Genomic DNA, 24395 nt, shown 5'->3' on the forward strand with positions numbered 1-24395 from the left:
AAATAAAGGCTTGAATACCGTATACCTTGGTTTTATTAACCGGAATCATAGGTCTTCTATACCAGAAGTGTCATTACCATACATTTTACCAGAATTTCTTTCTTCGTTTAGAAATACATTCATTTGCAGTATTCGTAAAAAATTCGAGCATTTCACATTATTAAATGTCTATTTTCCCGGATTTAATTAACTTTTATGAATGAAAGAATTATGAAAAATGCGGAAGTAATTGAAATAAAAGGAATAACATCTGATCTCTTTCTTGATTACTATTGTAACTAGTGTTTCGAATTTTAACATAAAGTAAAATGTCTTTTAAATTACATATTGTTTTTAATGGAAAGTTTATAAAGAGATTGTGCGAAGAAAGTGCTTTGTGAAAACGACTGAAAATGAGATCCATCCGACATGCAATGTCGACGCCATTTGTATTTACAAAAAGTACTTATGTATTCATTTAAAGAAACAAAAGAAAATTAGACGTTTCAAAGAAATGATTTCGCTTTTCTCAGCTTTCCGACAATAGATATTAAACCCGAATTCGGTGTTTTAAATACCCGCGAAAGTGATGCAGAACTAACTGCTGTTTTTTTTTTCTTCTTTCTTTTGAGGGATGATAATTCGTGTGTGAAAAAGCAAATCAAAGTAAAATGAAAACACTTTTCAGAAGGTTTTTCATCAGTGTTTCTTTGAGTTCTTATGATAGGTCCATTCTCTTGGTGCGCAACACTAGAGCGTGACGATAATGCGAATTTCTAACTTGCTTCTGAAGAACAAAACAAAAACCGCAAACGATATGCTATGCTGGTCACGGTGCAAAACGGTGGAATAACTGTTTGGCTTCACTTCAGTTTCTGATGCTGATTTGATAAGGAAATTATCAGAGGACATGGGATATTGATAAAACGATTTTAATCTTTAATTGAGTTTTAAAATTAAATTACGAATTTGTTCCATTTCGTTGAAATCAGTTGACTTGTGGATTATGATATCATTCAAATTTCGAACATTATGAATGCGTGAAAAATAAAATATCGTCTGCTTGGACGGAAAAAAAGATTTTCGCCTGTAAAAAAGATTATTAATGGAATGCTTAAATGAATAAAGGTAAGTTATGAGTCTATTGATGATATTTATGCTCTTTTTTAATTAATAGTTTTTTCAGTGTGCTCAAATTTTAGAAAAAAGGTAAATTTTTCAAATTTTAGGAAAGATTAAATTGTGAGAAAAATTGTAGGGAACACTTTCTAACGAACGAGAATTAATATAACGATAATGAGAGTTTATATTAACGATTAAGTAAAAAAGAACATTTAAAATACCACAAATAGTAAAACTTTTAAAAACATATACAAGCTTCAGTTTGATATAATGCACATTTTACTTATATTTATGTAGTTACTTGTATTTATTTCAGTATATACGAGAGCTTTGGGTCGGAAATTTTTTCTATGTATTTTAATCTTACACTGCTGCATTTTTAACTACCATTATTATTCTTAAATGTATTTCATATATTGAACAGGATTTAAGAGCTTTTCACTTCATTAAAAACAAATATTCATTAGTTGATGATCACTTTATATTGATCAAATATTTGGATATTTTTTTTAAAAATCTTTTCAATTGACAATTTTTAATGTTTTCACACTTTTTACCGTATCTGGCTATTCTATCCGAATAGTTAGTGTCCACTAGCTTTATTCTACTGATGAAGATGTACTATACGACATCAAAACGTATATAAGCTTTAATAAATGTTACTATTTGCGATTTTAAACATTGTTTTTACTCAATAAAATCTTTAACACTAAGTATCACTTCATTTAATATAATCATGAATAAGTAAAATAGTCTTCAAAATAGGACATCTAATTTAATAAAAATATAATAAATTGCCTATAAATTGACGTTTTTACTTTTTTTTATTTAGGAGTTGGTTTCCAAACACAAAAATAATATTTCTTTCATTACGATATACTGTATTTTTATTGACTATAAATAGTTAATTAATAATTCATTATGTAGTAAGTCAAGCAGTCTAAGAGAAATTATAATTCAAGAAAAAAATATACGTTATTCACCCGAATTTGTGTCATTAAATTTGGCATTAAAATCTTTTAAAAAAGCATACTGAATATATAAATTTAATTATTTAGAAAATAAACTAAACTTTGGAAGTGTTCAAAAAATAACAAAATTTCTAGACTTAAAACAACAAAAGCAACAATTAAAAACTTAAATTATTTCATTTTATAATATATCATGTTTTGTTTTTATTTAATATTATATCTATTTTTAAATCTCATATTATTTTATTTCATTTATTTCATATGTATTATGATTTATTACAACTTTGATTATTTGATTTCATTTATAATAATTTTATGTTATTCTATTTCCATTTTTTTTCTAAATTTATTTTAATTATTTATTTTTGAATTAACTTTGACTTTTCATTTTTGAAAAATTGTTCTTTTAAAACTAATTTTTCATGAGATACAGTAAAATGAGTTGCATAAATATGATAAATAAGACTTAGAACATTATAAAAGTAGAGATATGTTATGATTTTAAAAAAAATGTCAACAATATTTTTTTATTACAATAATAACAAATTAAAAAAATTTCTGGCAAGTGAATAAATTAATAAGAAATAAATAGACAATTTACATAAATAGAAGAATAAATTATATTGAAGAATAATTCTGTAGTTTATATAATTAGAATGGTTAGTGTATGCCAAAAAATCAATTCATAAAAGGAGACTTACTTCTTATTTTGAGAAACTTACTTCTAAAGCTTAAAATTTTAAAATGTTTGGTTGAAATTTAAAACATACTAATCACAATTTCCAAAATAATAAAACCTTCGGAAACTAAAATTGTAGATGGATAAAATGTGTTTTTATAAAAAAAGTTTTAAGATGTCGATAAAATGTTTTATAACCACTACTTGAGTTTAAAAATAAGTTCTCATGATTGTTTTGATTTTTTTAATTAATATTCAAAACCATATCTGCAAGAAACCTAATAAATAAATTTTTGTAACAGTAATTAAGCATTTTTAGCCATATTAAAATAAGAAGATTCTTTCTTATTGTTTTTCAAAGTTACAAAGTTTAGATTTAACTGAAAATTATTTAAATAAGTTATAATTTTTCTTTATCAAGAATACACGCCAAGTGTTTCAATTAACACCTACACTATAAAAAATCAAATTAAGGTAAAAAATACAGCTTTTCCCGTTAAATACATTTTTACTGCAACATGTTACGGAATAAAAAAAATGATTTGTCGTAATTTTAACAGTAATAATTACCGTAAAATCACAAATCACTCGAATTAAATAAATATTACTTTAAAATTATGGCATATCATATTTTTTTAATTATTATTTTTTTAAAATTTTTTAAAATTAATTTTAACAGTAATAAGTACCGTAAAATCACGAATAAATCAAATTAAATAAATATTGCTGTAAAATTACGGCATAATAATTAGCGTTAAAAGTGGATTTATGATAAAAGAGAATTTACGAATGATGTATAAAAAATGCAGGTACTTTATACTATAATTTGATCCAGAATATTTTTCAGTGCAACGTACATGGGACATTTTAGAAAATTATATTTAAATGTTCAGAGAAACCTATATGTTTTCGTATTATATGAATGTCAATATTCAGTACAGTGGTCGAGCAATTTGTATAAGAGTTAAGCTTTTTTCAAAAATGGCAGACAAATGTCGAGTTTTATTTTATGAAAATGCGCTTTAAATTTTACAAGGAGCGTTTTAAATATTAATTTCACGAATCTGAATCACGAAATTTATATTTTTAGTAAACAAATAGTTTCAATAGAGCTCTATTTTTAAAATGATGCCTTACATGTTAGAGTCAAATCATATCTTATTCTAAAAATGACCGTTAAGAAGTTCTTTAAAAGTGTCATAATTTCGAAATTTAATAAGCTCACTTTTGAAAGGAATTTTTCATAATCGAAACTTTCAGCAGGTAGATGGTTTGAAGAGTGCTCTATTGTAAAAGTGGGTTTTAAATTTATGTAAAGTTATTGTTTTGAGAAATGTTCAAATTCTTTGAAGTTTCCTCATTAAAATTATTTTAATACTCACTAACAAATAAAAAAACTTTAAATCATTTAATTTTATAGAAGAAAGAAATTTACCACTACTTTTCATTAAAAAAAATTTGTTCCTTTAAAATTATTTTTTATTTAGACACAATAAATTAAATATAAATAAAGGTTGTGTAAAGAGGAATGTGTGTTAAATTTAGGGTAAAAAGATTTAATTACCGTAAGTAACAAAAATATTTTAAAAATAAAATGAAAACTTATTAGTATGCAAATAAACTAATATGAAATAAATAAATATAACATAAGCAAAAACTTACATAAAAAATGATACAAAAGAAAAATAAATTTTTGCTCAATGCAATTATTATGCTAGTATCCACGAAAAAAAATTATGAAGTGGTATATAGGATATATATGAATTTAATATTTTTGAAAAGCTCTTTTCTAGCAATTGTAAAATGTATGAATAACAAATGTCAAAATTAGAAATGAAAAACAAAACTTCAGAATACTGAAATTGTAGATGATGTAGAATTTGTATCAAAAGCGATTAAGTCTTCGATGAAATATTCTATAATTCATAATTTATATTAAGTATACTACTATTCTATTATTTCTCTATTCTATTCTATAATTAAGGCAACAAATAAATTTACATAAGTGTTTCCTCCATTTTATTTCTATTTTAAATCATACGTGCACGAAACATTCTTAGAAATAAGTCATTTTAACTTATTTAATTCGGTATTTTTAACCATATTAAAATAAGAATCTTTTTTGTTGTTTTTTAAAGTTACAATGTTTAAATAGAACTAAAAATTATTTTTAAAAAAATTTTTTTTTCCTCATGCATACAAATCTACATATTAAGAATAAGTATTACACATAAGAGTAAGGATATAAATGCTTTTAATTAACATCTAGCATTTCGCGGAACATTGCACTGAGAAAAAAATCTGGTAAAATTACCGTATTGTATTGTACTAACATTTCTGGTAAAAAGCACCGTAATCTTGGTTACAAAAATATTCCGGTTTTCAAAATTATAGTTTTTATTATTACACATTGAGTATGAAAAGTAAATTTAACCGAACAAATGTTTTTTATACCATGCTCTAAGGTATCATGATAAAATTCCCAAATTTTAATCATACGTGTGTAGTTTCTTGCTTCATTTCTACGTCATTTCTTTCAAATTTTAAGACCTTATTTTGTTGTAAATTTTGCCAAGATCATTACTAAAGCAATGCGGTAAAAATTACTGAGCTTTATGATGTTTCTATAAAGTCTGAAACACAGTAAATTTTACTATATTCTGATAGTTTTACCAGATTTCTTTTTTCAATGTAATATTTAAATGGTCGAAAAAACATACATCTTTAAAACTTTGTGAATGTCAGTTTCAAAAAAGGTGTCTCAAAATTTGCATAAGATTTTTTCAAAAATTGACTAACAAATAAAAACTTTTCTTCTTTTTTTTTCGAAAGAAAACGTGCTTGAGCTTTTACAAGGAATGTTTTAAAATTAATTTGCTCCACGAAACCTATATTTTTAGTATTTTCTTTAGTAAATCTATATTTTTAAAATGTGTCTATCTTTAAATTGGTGACATTTAAATTTGAACTTTTTTTAAGAAGTCACCAAAACTTTCACCTTAAAAACTGAACTTTAACTTTTTAAAAAAATATTGTTCTTGGAAAACGACGTCAAATAGATTTTTACTTGAAAGTCAACGTATATTAAAAGTATATTAGCCAGCATATTAAAAAAAATACTGGCTCCACCTTCGCAATTTCAGAAACGAAACGTTTGTAGTTCAGAGTGTGCTTCCTACTCATATAAATAAAGTTTTACCTAATTTCTGAGAAATGATTAAAAATATTCTGATATGAAACTTCACCTTTTAAATTAATTTATCAAATGTGCACGATATCATATAGTTTAAGGATGTATATTATTTTTTCTGAGTACCTGGTTATGAACATAGGTCATAGACCTTGCATTCGAGCTGTTTATTACAAAAATAGTTATGAAACATAGATTTGATTATAAAAACTTATCCCTAATTGGGATTTTGCACTTCAAGAAAACGAAGATCACAGACACCCACACATGTGACCTATGACGTTATCGCCAGCTGATCGCTTATAAGCAAAATGGCGTGTTAAAGTTTTGAGCTAAGTTTCCCCACATGAGTTAGAATGTTAATTAACTGGAAGTTAATTAAAAACAGCAACGTATCGCACATCAAATTTGTCGGAATACAATTTTTAATTATTATTTATTTACTGTAACCATGATATATTTTTGCATAATTAGTTTATGTTCTACATATCTTCGTGCCCGTCTTTGTGTTAAGTAAGAAATATATTGTAAGAGAACTGAAATCTTTATGAAGAAAATCTTTGCATAGGAATATAGAATATATAACTTTAAAGAATTGATACTTTAACGGCTTGGCTTACTCGAAATGGAATAAAAAGAACAATTGCTAACATAACAAATGCCACGTTTCAACAACCAATCAGGTTCGAGATACCCACACTACGTCACTTGCAGGCATCCCATTCTGGATTTAGTGAAAGAAAATTTGTTTTAAGTAAAAAAAAGAAGAAATGACTAATTTTGTCTTTGGCAATGTTGTTGTTGTTGATATATGCCTGTTTAGGCAGAGGGGTGCGATTGTTCTTGTTTTCCAGTGGCGCCATCTATGGCCAAGAATTCGACTTCTGCCACACCATACGTCGCACCCGTTTATAGGACACCCATTCATACATCCATTCATTCATCCACAGATCGTAATTTAGACCTGAATCAGAGAACAATCGATCTCCAATCCAGTACCTCCAGAGATATTGATTTCTTATGGGAACATGGAGGACTTTTGCTACTCGACAGATTTAACGTGCCCCTTTACTACACGCGGAGTTGTCTTTGGCAATAAATATATTTTAAGCATTATATAAATAGTTAACAATTTAACCTAAACTTAGCTTAAAAAATACAAATATTTTCATTAATAACAAAAATAACGTTTACTCAAATATCGATCATTATTTAAAGAAACCAACAAAACAAAATGAATTAAACACTCTTTAGCATCTCGTTAGAACGGTAGGCAAGAAAAATAACCTTATAAGTAGATTATTCTTTTTATCTCCTTAAATTGTCTCAGTAATCTTCTTTCCTACTCTATTATTCTTTTTAAAAAACTTTCTTTTGCTGAGTCTGTGAATCTGGAATTACATGGATAATTATGAGTAAATCCTTTCCAAACACAGTATTAAGAATATCCAATTATAACAGTGTAGTACCGTAATCTTTTGATAATATATTATTTAAGTAGTTAAATACACGTAAAAAAATTATAAAATACTCTTTTATAAATGTGACTTCATATTATTTAATTTTTAATAATTTTTTACGAATGCTGAATTTTCGTAAGAATTTGTATGTGTGGTATGAAAAAGTTCACATCATTGCAAAGAATGTAGTTTAAAATGACAAAATATAAAATTTAAGCATAATCGATCAAATGGTATTCTGAGTTCAATTTTAACGCTAGATTGCCTAAGGAAGTCTTAACTGCTTTTAATTTCAATTAGAAAAACAATGATGTATATAATGACACAATTTCTTAGAATTTTGTGACTTTTTATACAACATATAAATTATTTTATTGTTAATATTTACTAATAACTTGTTATATAACTGTAAATAATATAAAAAATGTTAAAAATTAATTTCAAACAAATTTATTTACTCATTCACAATCCAGACATTTTGACTGCTTTTGGGCAATATAGGTATATATTAATTTTCCATCTTTCTAGTGTCTTAAATAAGTTATATATTTAAAATTTGATTCCTCAAGAACCATTTGACCAATTTTATTGTTTAAATTTCATATATTGCCATTGAAAATTACATTCTTTACATTCTAGTGTAAAATTACATTCTACTGTAGAATTTTGTATACCATAAAATTCTTTTTTTTTTCGATTATTATAAAATAAAATAATAAAACTTAATAAATAATTATTAAAATTATTTTTGCCTCTTTGGGTAAATGAACTTCAAAATTGCGTTTCAAGATTTTTTGGTTCGTTTTAAAAATTACTGAGATATGAAAAAAGACGCAAAAATTAAAGTTAACATTATGGGGTTCAAATGTTTCACTGTTTTTCTCTTGATCTATTTGACCGATTTTGTTCAAATTTGTATTTTGCCATGTAAAAATGTATTCCTTAATATGATGTAAAAAATTGTATAACTTGCAGTTCAAAATTTTTTCACCCAATATAAAAATAATAAAAAATAATAAATAATAATAAAATATCAATAAAAAACTAAAGAATAATATATACTCACTAAAATTTATTTTTTGCATGACATTATCTGTGGCTAAACAAATTTTTCAATTCGCTTAAAAATTTCTCGAGATATGGTGAAATACGGAAAAAGTAAAATCAATATTAGGGGGTTCAAACTTTGGACAGCTCTACTGACCAAACTATTTGAACCATACTTCCCAGACTGCGACTACCAGGTTAGAAATCAAAATCCATTGAAAAAAAAGAACGTACATATGTTTATACAGTGAAAGTACGTTTTTGTGTCGATTTTCGTAACTTAAAATATCGCCTGCATGAATTAATTAGCATATTTTTATATATCCGTCGTTGAACAGCTGACCCAAATATTGGGTTTACGACTACTAATGTTCAACTCCGTAGCCTTGTATTTTTGAACCAATCCAGAAGACAAGGAAACTCCTGGATCAGTACCCCCAGAGGTATTGATTTGTAATGGGAACATAGAGAACTTTGCGACTCGACAGATTTAACGTGCATCAGTCACCCTTTACTACGCGGGGAGTCTTCGAGCAGTTCAAAAGCTATTCAAGGTGGTCCGTTTACTTTTTTGCGCACTGTACATACATAGCATGCTATGTCACTATGAAAGCTTGAAAATTCTTATAAGCATATATTTTTAACTAGTTATACATATAATTACAGTTAATTCAAATATTTAGTTACAGGAAGTACTTAAATAACAGTCACACCTAGTTCAGCAATATTTTAGCCCGATATTTAAATCGATGAAGATGTATAAATATCACATGAATTAGACTCGATAGATATTATAAATATATGACATGTTTTTCGTTGACTTTAATCCATAGACATTTCAATGCTTTTAAACCTTAAACGAATCGTATCATTTTAAGAAATTTTATATTTTAAAGGACTATAAAAAACACACAGAAAATAAATGGCAAATGAAAAAATTAAAATAGACACGATAGATATTATAAATATATGACATATTTTTCGTTGACTTTAATCCATAGACATTTCAATGCTTTTAAACCTTAAACGAATCGTATCATTTCAAGAAATTTTATATTTTAAAGGACTATAAAAACATACAGAAAATAAATGGCAAATGAAAAAATTAAAATAGACACGATAGATATTATAAATATATNAAAAAGTAAAATCAATATTAGGGGGTTCAAACTTCGGACAGCTCTACTGACCAAACTATTTGAACCATATTTCCCAGACTGCGACTATCCCCTAAATTTGGGAGGTTAGAAATCAAAATCCATTGAAAAAAAAAGAACGTGAAAGTACGTTTTTGTATCTGATTTCACAATTTAAAATATTGCCTGCACGAATTAATTAGCATATTTTTTTTATCCGTCGTTGAGCAGCCGACCCAAATTTTGGGTTTACGACTACTAATGTTAACCTCCGTAGCCTTGTATTTTTGAACTAATCCAGAAGACAAGGAAACTCCTGGATCAGTACCCCCAGAGGTATTGATTTGTTATGGGAACATGGAGGACTTTGCGACTCCACAGATTTAACGTGCATCAGTCACCATTTACTACGCGGGGAGTCTTCGGCCGGTGGGGATAGAACCTAGGAACAGTACCGTTACCAACCAAGTCATCCCTTCGAACCATTCAGATTCAGTCCAATGTTCTAGCAGTTCAAAAGCTATTCAGGGTGGTCCGTTTACTTTTTTGCGCACTGTACATCCGTAGTATGCTATGCCACTATGAAAGCTTGAAAATTCTTCTAAGCATATATTTTTAACCAGTCACACATATAATTACAGTTAATTCAAATATTTAGTTACAAGAAGTATTTAAGTAACAGTCACACCTAGTTCAGCAATATTTTAACGCGATATTTAAATGGATGGAGATGTATAAAATATCACATGAATTAGACATGATAGATATTTTAAATATATGATATATTTTTCGTTGACTTTCATCCATACACATTTCAATGCTTTTAAACCTTAAACGAATCGCATCATTTTCAGAAATTTTATGTATTAAATGACTATAAAAACACACAGAAGAGAAATGGCAATTGTAAAAATTAAAATAGCATTTTAATTTTTAATATTGCAATATAGTGAACAAGGTCATGATTTTAGCACTAAAAAATACGACTGAAGGCAAATGTATTTTTCCTTGTCTCGTGACTGACTTCAATCTCGTTTACCTGTTACTTTGCTTCATATATTTCCGTTTACTATTTCAGGAAGTTAAGCCTATTTGTTCTTACACACTGACAAAAATGTATGGTCAAGCTAACAGAATATGGTAAAATTTACCGTGTTTCTGGCTCTCTGGGAATACCAAAAAGCTCGGTAATTTATATCGAAGATTTTTGGTAATGATTTTGGTAAAATTAACAATAAAATATAGTTTTTTTTAATATGTGATAAAATTTGGCAAATATGGTAAAACTTGGTTATTTCATAATGATACCTTGCAACATCGCATAAAAATCATTTGTTAGGTTATTTTTACTTTTAAGTCTTGTATTTTCTTACTAAATGTGTGGAAATAAGAACTATAATTTTGAAAACCAGAATTCCCGTCAAACCAATATTATATGAATGGAAAAATTTACCAAATGAGTAGGTTAAATACTGTATATTTTAGTTTTATAAACCAAAGTTATGTAATTTTTACAGAAATATTATTACCATACACTACAAGAGAATTTATTTTTTAATTAAAAGTATTTTAATTTATGCTTAGTTAGGAATTTTTTCTATAAAAGTTTAGAATTTAAGGGAGTGAAATGAAAAAAAAATTCTTTATGCTTTGGTGGAAGTTTCAATAACAACAAAGGAATAAGAGAAAATCTTTCTAAAGAAGATTATAATTTCTACTTTTTGAAGTCAACTTTTGATATTTTTTTTCCCCAAAATACTAATGAACATGAAATAAATTGCTTTCCGATTGCTGCAGGTTTGGTTTTCTGTGATGAAAACTAAAAATATTTGCTTTGAGAAAAATATAAAAATTACAATTATATATATAAGATAAAAAAAAGGAACTCGGTTTAAATTATAAGTTTTTGTGAAGAGAAATAACAATTACTAAAACATATTGGTACTTTATCATTGTCAATAAAGAGATTCCTTGTCCTTCCAGTACTGTTTGATAAAATTGTCCCTCCAGTAATGTTTGATAGGTATTGGTAAAACATCTTAAAAAGCTTATAAATTATCCGACTAGTTTCAACAACTTTTTTTTATAAATATTAATATAAAATGTTTAGAAACTATTTAGTTTGTTTTATTATGTGTAAGCTAGCAAAAAATATATTATTATTATAATTTTTTTTATCAATGGACATTTTTAGGTAAAAATAAGTGATTTTTTTGCATATACGCTAAACTCTGTAAAAAAAAACCAGTAATTTTTGTCAAAATTTAACCGAAGTAATAAAATTTAAAACATTTTTTAATGGAAAGTAAATTTAACAGAATAACTGATTTTTTTTTGCGATACTCTAAAATTATCATGATAAAACTTCTTAAAAAGCTTATTAAGGTATCCGACTAGTTTCAACAACTTTTTTTATAAATATCAATATAAAATTTTTAGAAACTAGTTTGTTTTATTATGTGTAAACAAGCAAAAAATATATTATTATTATAATTTTTTTATAAATGAGCATTTTTATCTAAAAATAAGCGATTTTCTTGCATATACGCATAAAAAAAATCAGTAAAAAAAAAAATCAGTAATTTTAATCAAAATTTAACCGAAGTAATAAAATTAGAAGAATTTTTTAATGAAAAGTAAATTTCACCGAATAAATGATTTTTTTTGCCATACTCTAAAATAATCATAATAAAATTTCCACATTTTACCATATTTATCAAAGTTGAACCCGTGTAATGAAACGTTATTTTACTTTATTTTGCCAAAATCATCACCAAAGCATTTCGGCAAAAAATACCGATATTTTCAGTGTTTTCAAAAAGACAGAAACATGATACATTTTACCATATTCTGGTAGTTTTGACTATACTTTTCTCATTGTACAAATATTCTCCAAAAGAACCAAATATAAACAGCATTAAATTTTATATTTATATATTATCAAAGTAAATTTTAAATCTGCTTAGTAATTTTTGCTCAGTAATTAAAAACTCCATAAATAGAAACTACCTTTAAAAAACGTGATACAAGTGAAGCCCCGTAAAAGGTATAGAATAGATGTTTAAGACGTTTTACAACGTAAGAACATAGTAAAAATAAGTCAGGTCAGGCTAGATAAGAATAACAGTGTTGTTCATCTACAATTTCCTAAAAAAACATTTTCTCTTTTTCAAGTAACCAAAGCCACAAACTGTTACTATAGCGCAAAAGTTAGAAAGTCTTTACTGCGATAACCTTTTTTTTTCAAATGAAAATTTTTAAAATAGGAAATGAATTTATCAACAATTCAACGAAATAAAATTGTTATTGAGGCAGATGACGATATCATTTCAGCAGAAGATGAAGCAGGTATCTAAGGATATCACTTCATATAGATAATATAATCATCAAAAAGTATGATATCTATAAAACATGCAGTTTTTTAATCGTATAAACAAAATATATTTTCGATAAAATTGTAGTTATTTTTAATTAAATTTTATATAACGGTATTAAAGAAGCTGTCTTTATATATCTCACCCCATCTTCGTTGCATCGATAATTTAATTTATTTCCTTTTATATGTCTTTGTAGAATGACATTTGTGTGTCGGCGCCTTATCATGTAGATAAATTTTATATTCTGTTATTATAGGAAAAGCTACAGACAGTAAGTTAAGAAACACCATAATGATCATTATTCTTTATTACGATTATGCAATTTCGATGTATCAGCATGTTTTTAATTTATTACATCCTTCAAACGGAGAAAACAGATTCTTGTAAAATTACCATACTCCATGGTAGAGACATTTCTGGTAAAAAAACATACTTCTGGTAAAAAAACAACAACATACATCTGGTAAAAAACCAAAATATGCGTTATTTAAACTATCCATTCGGTAGTTTTTCAGTTTATATGGTAGTGGTTTATCTGAAATTCTGATTTTCCAAATTATAGTTTTATCACCAAATATTTAGTAAAATATACAAAACTAAAAAATAAATGTAAGCAAATAAATGACTTTTAAGCCATATTCTAACTCTTAGGTATTATGATAAATTTACCGAATTTTACTTCATTCACCAAATTTTATCACATATTAGGAAATAATTTTTCATAAATGCTTCCATAATCATTACCAAAGCGTTTCGGTAAAAAGTACTAAGCTTATCAGTGTTACCATAGAGCACGGTAAATTTTACCATAAACACGGTAAGTTTTACCATATTCTGGCTGTTTTGATCATACATTTTCTCTTAGTACAAAATTATGAAAGAATTTTTCGACAGTTAATTTTAATCTTTCAATTAGTTTGGTATTAAATAAACCACATAATTTCATAATATTAAATAAACCACATAATTTCATAATATTAAATAAACCACATAATTTCATAATATTAAATAAACCACATAATTTCATAATATTAAATAAACCACATAATTTCATAATATTAAATAAACCACATAATTTCATAATATTAAATAAACCACATAATTTCATAATATTAAATAAACCACATAATTTCATAATATTAAATAAACCACATAATTTCATAATATTAAATAAACCACATAATTTCATAATATTAAATAAACCACATAATTTCATAATATTAAATAAACCACATAATTTCATAATATTAAATAAACCACATAATTTCATAATATTAAATAAACCACATAATTTCATAATATTAAATAAACCACATAATTTCATAATATTAAATAAACCACATAATTTCATAATATTAAATAAACCACATAATTTCATAATATTAAATAAACCACATAATTTCATAATATTAAATAAACCACATAATTTCATAATATTAAATAAACCACATAATTTCATAATATTAAATAAACCACATAATTTCATAATATTAAATAAACCACATAATTTCATAATATTAAATAAACCACATAATTTCATAATATTAAATAAACCACATAATTTCATAATATTAAATAAACCACATAATTTCATAATATTAAATAAACCACATAATTTCATAATATTAAATAAACCACATAATTTCATAATATTAAATAAACCACATAATTTCATAATATTAAATAAACCACATAATTTCATAATATTAAATAAACCACATAATTTCATAATATTAAATAAACCACATAATTTCATAATATTAAATAAACCACATAATTTCATAATATTAAATAAACCACATAATTTCATAATATTAAATAAACCACATAATTTCATAATATTAAATAAACCACATAATTTGAAAATATTAAATANAGTCCCGTAAAAAGTATAGAATCGTTGTTTAAGACGTTTTAAATTGTAAGAACATAATAAAAATAAGTCAGATCAGGCTAGATAAGAATAAAAGTGTTGCTTACATGTACAATTTTCTAAAAAAACTTTTTCTCCTTTACAAATAACCAAAGTCACAAACTGTTATTATAGCGCAAAAGTTAGAAAGTCTTTAGTGCGAGAACCTTTTTATTTTCCTGATGAAAGTTTTGAAATAGAAAATGAGTTTATCAACAATTTAACGAAATAAAATTGTTATTGAGGCAGATGACGATAGATATTATTTCAGTAAAAGATGAAACAGATTTCTAACGATATCACTTCATATAGATAATATAATCATCGAAAAGTATGATATCTATAAAACATACAGTTTTTTAATCGTATAAACAAAATATATTCTTGCTAAAATTAAAGTTATCTTTAAATAAATTTTAGATAAAGGTATTCAAGAAGCTGTCTTTATATCTCCCCTCATCTTCGTTTAAATCGATAATTTTATTTATTTCCTTTCAATACATGTTTTTGTAGAATGACATTTGTGTGTCGGCGCCTTATCATGTAGATAAATTTTATATTCCGTTATTATAGGAAAAGTTACAGACGGTCAGTTAAGAAACACTATAATGATCAATATTATTGTGCAATTTCGTGTTTTAATTCATTAGATTTTTCACACGGAGAAAAAAATTCGTGTAAAATTACCATACTTCACGGTAATGACATTCCTGGTAAAAAAAACATACTTCTGGTAAAAAAAAATACTTATGGTAAAAAAAAAACATAATATACCGTATTTAAACTATCCATTTGCTAGTTTTTCAGTTGATATGGTAATGGTTTATCTGAAATTCTGATTTTCCAAATTATAGTTTTATCACCAGACATTTAGTGAAATATACAAAAATAAAAACAAATGTAAGCAAATAAATGGTTTTTAAGCTATATTCTAACTCTTAGGTATTATGATAAATTTACCAAATTTTACTTCATTCACCAAATTTCATCACATATTATGAAATAATTTTTCATAAATGCTTCCCTAATCATTACCAAAGCGTTTCGGTAAAAATTACTAAGCTTATCAGTGTTACCATACAGCACTTCATACGGTAAATTTTACCATAAACACAGTAAATTGTTCCATATTCTGGTTATTTTGATCATACATTTTTTCTTAGTGCAAAATTATTAAAGAATTTTCTTGCAGTTAATTTTAATCTTTCAGTTAGTTTGATATTAAATAAACCAAATAATTTCATAATATTAAGTAAACCACATATTATGAAATAATTCTTCATAAATGCTTCCATAATCATTACCAAAGCGTTTCGGTAAAAATTGCTAAGCTTATCAGTATTACCATAGAGCACGGTAAATTTTATCATATTCTGGTTGTTTTGATCATACATTTTTTCTTAGTGCAAAATTATTAAAGACTTTTCCTACAGTTAATTTTAATCTTTCAATTAGTTTGATATTAAATAAACCACATAATTTTAAAAGCTTTAAGCTACGAATAACTTTACCCCAATGCTAAAATTGTTTATATCGTTTATGTTTCGATTTCCATTTCCAATTACGCATCTTTTAAATAATTTTATTAGTCAAAAGAAAATTTTTTATTGTAATTAGTCAAGAGTAAATGCAAAATTTTTAGCTGGAGGAGTTAAAAAAAAGAATAGAAACAATAGTATCTCTGAACATTTCTTTTTGACTTATTTAAGCTAGATAATTTTACCCATGACAATATGTATTACTTTTTCTGGAATAATGCTGATTGAAACATCGGTTTGATATTTTTTTTAGTCCTGAAATGTTTTTTAGACACAGAAATCAATGGAAATTTTATTTCGAATTTCCATTTAAAAAAGATATTTATCAAAATACAAATGTCCATATTTTTATGATATGCTTACGGACTTATTAGTAAACTTTTAGCTTGTAGTGTTTTTCATTAAATACATAAGTTAAAAAACAGTTATTTGACTTTTCATAAAATTGTTTATTTACAGTAGAGTTCCTTTAAAAATGAGAAATGATCAGCATCTTATATTGTTCGTTGTTTATGTTTATGTCACGCATAAAAATTGCTGAATGCTAAAAATCTCTGGGGGCAATTTTACTTCCGATTGAAATATTCCTTTACTCGCAAATGTTGAAGAGAAATTCTTCCAAGAAAAGGTTTATCGTAATGGAGTTTTCCTTTATTATTATTTTTGAAAAAATTTAAAAGTGGTAATAGAAATGCTTCTTTTCCTTGATTTAAAAATTTCTCTTTTGCATAATTTTGATGATGTGCATATTATTATTAGCTAATTTTGACTAGAAATGTAATAAATATTTTTAACTAGTGAAGTCTTTGAAGAATGAAATAGTAAAGTTAGAAAAAAAAGATGATAATAAAGTAAAGTTAAATTTTTTTGTCAGAATTTTAATTTATGTATACAATTGTTTTAGTTTCTAACTTAGTTTTATGAAGTATTTAAAAACTACTATTTTAAATTACTAACTGTTATAAATAGTAAATATAATGTATTTTAATGAAAAATATTTAATCTCTTGAATGTAGGCAAAAATATACCGTATTGGGAGTTTTTTGTATTTTCTACTTAGGGTAAACTAACCAGTAAAGGAACACTGAAGCTTCGCTTGCCTTTTAAAAGATCATATTAATTTCAAAATTCTTAATTTTAGTTAAATGACAGTGTTGACATATTTGTTACTAATTGCAAATTATGTAAAAAAATTGTAGAGAACTTACATAACATTGCTTTAAAGGTTTGGAGGTTCTAATAACAAGTAGTAAGAAGACCAAGTGAAGGAACAGCTCTTACCAGTGAATGAACACCCAGTAAAGGAACGCTTAATTTTGGTTATTTTTTAATGCCATACAAATATTTGAAAACAAGCCTATTCTTGAAATTATAACACATAAATACTTGGAAAATGTTAACTTTTTTTTGTAATCAAGAATTGAAAATTAAAGTTTCAACATATTAACGCATACTGCTCATTCACTGGGAAATCTATGCCCAGTAAAGGAACATGCCTGTTCCGTCACTGGTTAGAAGTTATTTTTCGTATTTTTAACATACTTGTGATGCAGAACATCACTAAAGGTACAAGAAAATTAAAGTTTATCTTTTATTTTCATTAACTTAGGAAAAAAACCCAGTAAAGGAACACTTGTTCCTTCACTGGTTTTTCACCGTTTGGTGATCCAGTGAATAAACACCCCCTTATCTCAGTATGCTTAAAAGAAAATAAAACGTAGCTTCAATAACTATATTTTGAATTCTCTTTTTCACAGTGAGAAAAATAAAACTATTACATGCAATTAATTCCTCTTCAAACAAATAAATGCAAACACTCACCTTATAATTTTTTCAAAGAAACAAGGTGTTGCAGAGATAATAACAAATTCAAAAATTTTTCCAGAGAAGTCTATTTGACCAGGTAATCCAAAATATTGCTAGATGACTTCCGATTGTTTGACAGTAAGCTATTGTTACCAATCAATCTAAGGAAGAACTTTCAAATTCTCATTTTGAATCAGTATATATGAAATGTTCCTTCACAAGGTAGTGTTCCTTCACTGGTTGGTTTACCCTACAATTGTTTTAGTTTTTAACTTAGTTTTATGAAGTATTTAAAAACAGCTATTCTAAACTACTAACTCTTATAAATAGTATATATAGTGTATTTTGATGAAAAATATTGAAAAATGTCTTATCTCTTGAATGTGGGTAAAAAATATACCGCATTGGGAGTTTTTTGTTTTTTCTACTTATTTACGACGAAGGAAAATACTGAAAACCTAAAAACAGTTTTTATTAGATTTCCTGGACATTTTTTGAAATTTTTGGGTATTACTTTTCAATTTTAGGGATTTTTTTTGAAATTCGGAAGTACTATCTCATCTTAATAACCTTCAGATATTTTAACTATTCATCGAATTAAAGTCTTTTCTTGAAGTTTTTTAAGTTTCATATGATAGCAAAGTGTTAACTAATACCAATTTTATTTTTACTCCGGTCGATGAATGGGTATTTCAGCCATTGTGTAATAAAAGCGTAGTAAACGTATTTCACTTTGTCACAAAAACTATTTAAAAATGTGTAATAAATGGCTCGTCCACTATAATCAATACTTCTCGTTTAAGTAAAAAACAAAGTTTACGACTGCTAAATGTCACAAAAATGGTAGTTTCCGAAATTAATTGTTACTTAAAAATGTTGTTTCGAATTTAAAATCTAATTTAGATTTTTTATAGATGAAACAAAGCAGAGTTTTAGAACTATGAGCTTTAAATTAATGCAGAATATATGTTTGTCTAAAAAATTTTTTCTCTTAGGTGATAGTTAAAAAGGCATTATTTCTTAGATTTAGGGGTTTGGAATTAAATAGTCAAACACCACATTAGAAAAACAACTTTTTGACTTCTATTGGAATTGACATGTTGTTTTTAGATTCTAGCTATTGATAACTACTTATTATGATTGGTGTACTCTTATGTTTCATTTCACTTTATAACTGGTGTTGAAAAAGCCGACCCATTTTTGAGTTGACGAGTATCAATGTTCAACTCTGTAACCTTGTAATTCTGAACCAAACCTAGAAGACAAGGGAACTCCTGGCTCAAGAATCGGAAACAAAATGCTTTATTGGGGAAGCTTTCGATTGAACGAATCCGCCTTTGTGTTACAGGGAGAGGAAAACCACGAAAACTTTCATGGTTAGCCTGACGGCAAGGAGACTCTAACTCATGATCCATCTACCCCTGAGAATACGTCAGCATTGTGCACGGTGCATCGGGACAAACTTGCCTTTGGGGAGGACTTATTGTTGTAATTAACCTGCATTTGCGTTCCAAGGAGAAAACCTACTATGGTTAGCCTGATGCAATAGGATTCTAGCCAATGATCTCTCTACCACAGAGAATATTTTATATCAGCAGTGATCGATACGAGCCGGGAGTGGAATCTGAATAAACCAGTCAACGCTAGGATTCAAACCGGGGAGGAGAACGCTCTATTCATTAAGCTACCCCTGCTCAGCATACAGTTTTAACAGTATTTACAACTGTTAACTTGCTTTTGGATTCTCTTCTACACGGAGAAAGAAATTGTGGTAAAATTACCTTACTATATGGTAATGACATTTCTGGTAAAAAAAATTATAACTCTGGTTAATAAAACCATAATATACGGCATTTGAGCCAGTAAATTTTCCGCTTATACTGTAACGGTTTACCGGAAATTCTGGTTTTCAAAATTATACTTATTATCACGTATTTAATAAAAAATACGAAGCTGATAAGTAAATGGAATCAAATAAATGTTTTTTTCTGCCATGCTCTAAGGTGTAATGATAAGATTACCAAACTTTGTCTCATTTACTAAATTTTATTACAAATTTTAAAACCATGTTTTATTTTTAATTTACCAACATTACTACGGTAAAAATTGCCGAGATTTTTGGTGTTCTGATAAAGCTGAAACATGGTAAGTTTTACCAGATTCTGGTAGTTTTGAACATGCATTTTTTCTCAATCAGATTTGTCAACAGCCTGTTTTTCCCTCGGTTAAGTATTAGAGAGCGATACATAATGTGCTTGCATTTTTGTCTGTATTTCTGACGAGGTTTCGTAAAATGTATATTTAAGAGTGTTCTTGATGGAGCACCATCTATAACTAATTGTTAGTGAGAATAGTGTCAGTGAAGTTATATCTAGTTTTATGAAAATTGAAGGAATTTAATGATTTAGAATAATAAATAAGTATAAAAAGTGGTTTAAGTATAAAGCATGATAAAAATTTATAAAATATAACAGTTTTAAATTTTTCAATGCAAATATGATGAAAATTAACTTTCTTATAAATTTTAAGAAAAAGAAATTCGGGGTAAAATGAATTGCAGATTTTGTTTTATTTAAAATAAAATTTTCTATATTTATGAAGTTTCAATCCTTTTAAGATAAGAAAAAATCAATTATAACAGAATTCATTAATTTTAAAAAGTTTGAAAGTTGCTAAAAAGTATTTTTAAGAAACGGGATTATTAAAGAGAATGCTTTATAGGCTGTTCAACCTTAAATCAGGTACTAGAAAAAAGAACTCAGGTACTCATATCTTAAAAACACCTCCAATATTTCCTTTTATTATTTTTGCACTCTACATCAATTTCAAGATAAATTTGATAAATTTATGACGAAAAGTGGAAGAAGGAAATTTATCGATTGAGTGGGTACTACCACGACTACTTTATGGTCGAACGAAATTTATAACATTTTCAGTTTCAATATGTCGACACATCTGTTATTTTTCTTGTTTGTTTCTTTTTCGAATTTTACAATTTTGAAGTATGATAGATAGAGGAATAATGAATTAATGAGATTTATTTTTGGTTTTCTTGACATAAGATTTAAATAAAAAATATTATGTCTGCTTCAAATAAAGCAGCTATTTTTATACCTATTATATATTGCATTTTAAGTAAAATGTTAGAAATATGTCGAAATTTATTCGGATATTTTCTCTGATACACTCTAGAAAAATATTAATTTATAATTCATTGGAATAAATTCATTATTAGGTCAATTAATTTTTCATAAGCTCTAATGAATTTCAAGTATTAGTCTTTTAAATATGACTAAATATATATTGAAATTTCTCGTATTAAACCTTTTTGGTAAGCTTACGATTTATTGAAATTTATTTTGAATTAATAAGTCTAAATAAAATATTCAATAATTTTAATTTTTAATTTGTAATGATGTATACATGTGACTGGTTTTATTATATAAATAATAAATGGAATATATAGAATTAAGAGAATATATAGATTATATAGACATATATAAAATATTAAAGCAATATTCAATACATGTGACTGGATTTATATTGAAATTTCTTTGGTATACCTCAGAAAATAATAGTCTATTATTTATTGCGATTAATTATAATATTAACTATTTCTCTTACATAATCTTCATTTTGTTTTCATGGTACAGCGTGAAAAATATCCTTTAGATGAAAATTTATGTTTCTGGTATATTTGTAGCTGAAAATCATAAATTCGTAATTATTTTTAGTTTATTCCACACCATTTTCTAAGAAATCAACATTTTAGTTTGGTTACTTTCAGAACTTTTTAACTAGGTAAAGGACAAACGTTTTCATTGACAGTAGGATAGTCACCAATTTGTTGACCATTTTAGCAATCTTGGTGACTCAAGAAACAATTTTGACAACAAAAATCTAATCTACCTTCACCAAGTTTCATGGCTCTATATGCCTTAGGAGGCATGTCATATGTGAATTCCTTAGAAATTTGGCGACTTTTATCCTACTCATACGATGAATCATTTTAGTTAATATGCATGGATTAAGCATCTTTTGTCTATACAGAATCACGTAGCTTCAAATAAAGAACATTAAAAAACGTTAAAATCTGTTGTGCAGTGTAATTATATTTTATCGATATAATTTGATTTATAATGAAATTTCTACTCGAAAAAAATAAGTTTACGATTTATTGGAATTAATTTCGATTTTATAATTATCTGTGGAATCAATTACTTTATATATTTAAAATATAATAATGAATTATAAGTAATATTTTAACTATGTAATCAGGTTTATGTCAACATTTTTTTTCTGATATGCCTCAAAAACCACTGTTTACGATTTACTGTGATTACTAATTAATCAAAATTATAAATAAATGTAAAAAAGTGATTAAAAGTAATTAAAATTACAATTTATTTTAAAAATTGCAACTAGAAAGGAATGTGTTTATCTACCATATTTAAACACACCAAAAATATGCATATAACGACAATTTCTAATGAAAGAAAACTTGAACGCTCTTACAATTTTTTTAACGCACTGTATGAAAAAGCTATGTACTTGAATATGTGGGACATATTTGCTAAGCTTTTGTTGGTATCGTATTGTAATTAAGTAAATTAAATAGATAACGCTATTATCAAGAAAAAGATAATCTGATAGACTAATACTTTTGACCTTGGATTAACCATTTCAGCGGCAGGAAATATTAAGACAATTAGAAAGATAATCTGATTAAAAATAAAGAAAATTGATGAAAACAATAAAATTGTTCTACCCATTGAGTTTTGATAAGAAACGGCGTCAACCTAATAAAAAGAAGTTTATAAATAGAAAATTAATATGAAGATTAAAAACAAAGTTACACAATAGTGCTTAGTAATTTTTTTTAAAAGTTTATTTCTAAAACAGAACGATTTCTGTTAAGAATTTTTTTTGTAAAACATATTTATTTTTTCACTTTCGTTTTATGTTATAAATCCCTTTAGGCTGAATGGATATTAGAACTTCTAGAAAAGCCAAAGGTTGTCTGGATTCAGCAGACAGTAGGAAATCACAGCATAGGCCACAACATCCTTTTTATAAATAATCAATCAATCATGGAATTAGAGGAAGATAGGCATTAACTTTCCATTACATGCGTCTATATCTTCAATTAAGTGGCTTTTTTTGGGTCATTCCACTGTAAAATTAATCTATTTAAATGGTGTTGTATTGTTTGTTTTGCAAACAAAGTTTTTTGGTCATTGACTTTTGTGATTGATGTTCCTTAAATTGCTAAAAGGTTTAAAGAATGGCATTTAATATAGATATTACGTTGAGGTTCCCTTTTACTCTGATGATTCATTGCATGTATGGGAACCCATTATTGATTTAAAGGCTTGAATATGAATAACGAAATAACTTTTGATTTAAGAATCAGATTTTCACGTACTCAGAGGCAAATTTTAATGTTCGAGGAATCAAGTTTAAATATGTTTATCAATTATCATTGTTTTTTTGGACAATATTAGACAATATAATATATTTTATGGACAATATGATACAGATATTTTAAGTGTTTTTATGGACAATATAATACAGTTAAGATATGGATTGATTTTCGTGTAGAACACAGAAGACTAACATTTCTTTAGGGCTCTAGATTAATTGAGTGCGCTAGTGTAAGTTTTTTTAAGTATAGGGTAGAATTGTGCATCGGAACAAACTATTTATCAAAAGTTTCTTCAGATCAGGTAGGCTAGATGACTAAAATTTGATAATCTATGCATCGTGTATCAAATTTCAGGGAATTATTACAGATTATGAATTGAATACGAAGCAGCTCCCTAGTAACTATTTCAAAGAATTTCCAACAATAGTTTAAATAGGAATGATTGGTTGTAAAAATATGATTTCAGATAACATATCACTGAGGAAATAAGACACTTTAATCTTTCAAATTATGAATGAAATTGAAGTTAAAGTGCATCAGAAAAGTCTGTCGAGATGCAGTTATTTAAAACCAGTTTTATTTAGATCTTTTTTCTCGTTGTTGGATGTATATGTTCGTAATGCAGATGTGCCAACTGCTCCGGACACGCCAAAATAATTAAAAATACCGTAAATAACTACTCAGTAAATTTTGCAAATATTTGATTATTTTTGCTTGCTTTTTAAAACGCATAGCATGACTTAAGTACTATAA

At 26.2% G+C, this 24395-nt stretch overlaps 1 protein-coding gene across 1 annotated transcript in view; it reads left to right on the top strand.

Annotated features, from left to right (window-relative positions):
• Positions 1–606: 606 nt before the first annotated feature.
• The window catches only part of LOC107456971 (uncharacterized), a 64539-nt gene continuing 40750 nt past the window's right edge, over positions 607–24395 (top strand). The window contains exon 1 of the mRNA XM_021146400.3: positions 607–1107. Within this exon, the coding sequence (XP_021002059.2) occupies positions 1098–1107 (10 nt within the window). The 5' untranslated portion in view covers positions 607–1097. The remainder of the gene's footprint in view (positions 1108–24395) is intronic.

This window comes from Parasteatoda tepidariorum, chromosome 9 (assembly GCF_043381705.1).
Source record: "Parasteatoda tepidariorum isolate YZ-2023 chromosome 9, CAS_Ptep_4.0, whole genome shotgun sequence".
NCBI classification, from domain to species: Eukaryota; Metazoa; Arthropoda; class Arachnida; order Araneae; family Theridiidae; genus Parasteatoda; species Parasteatoda tepidariorum.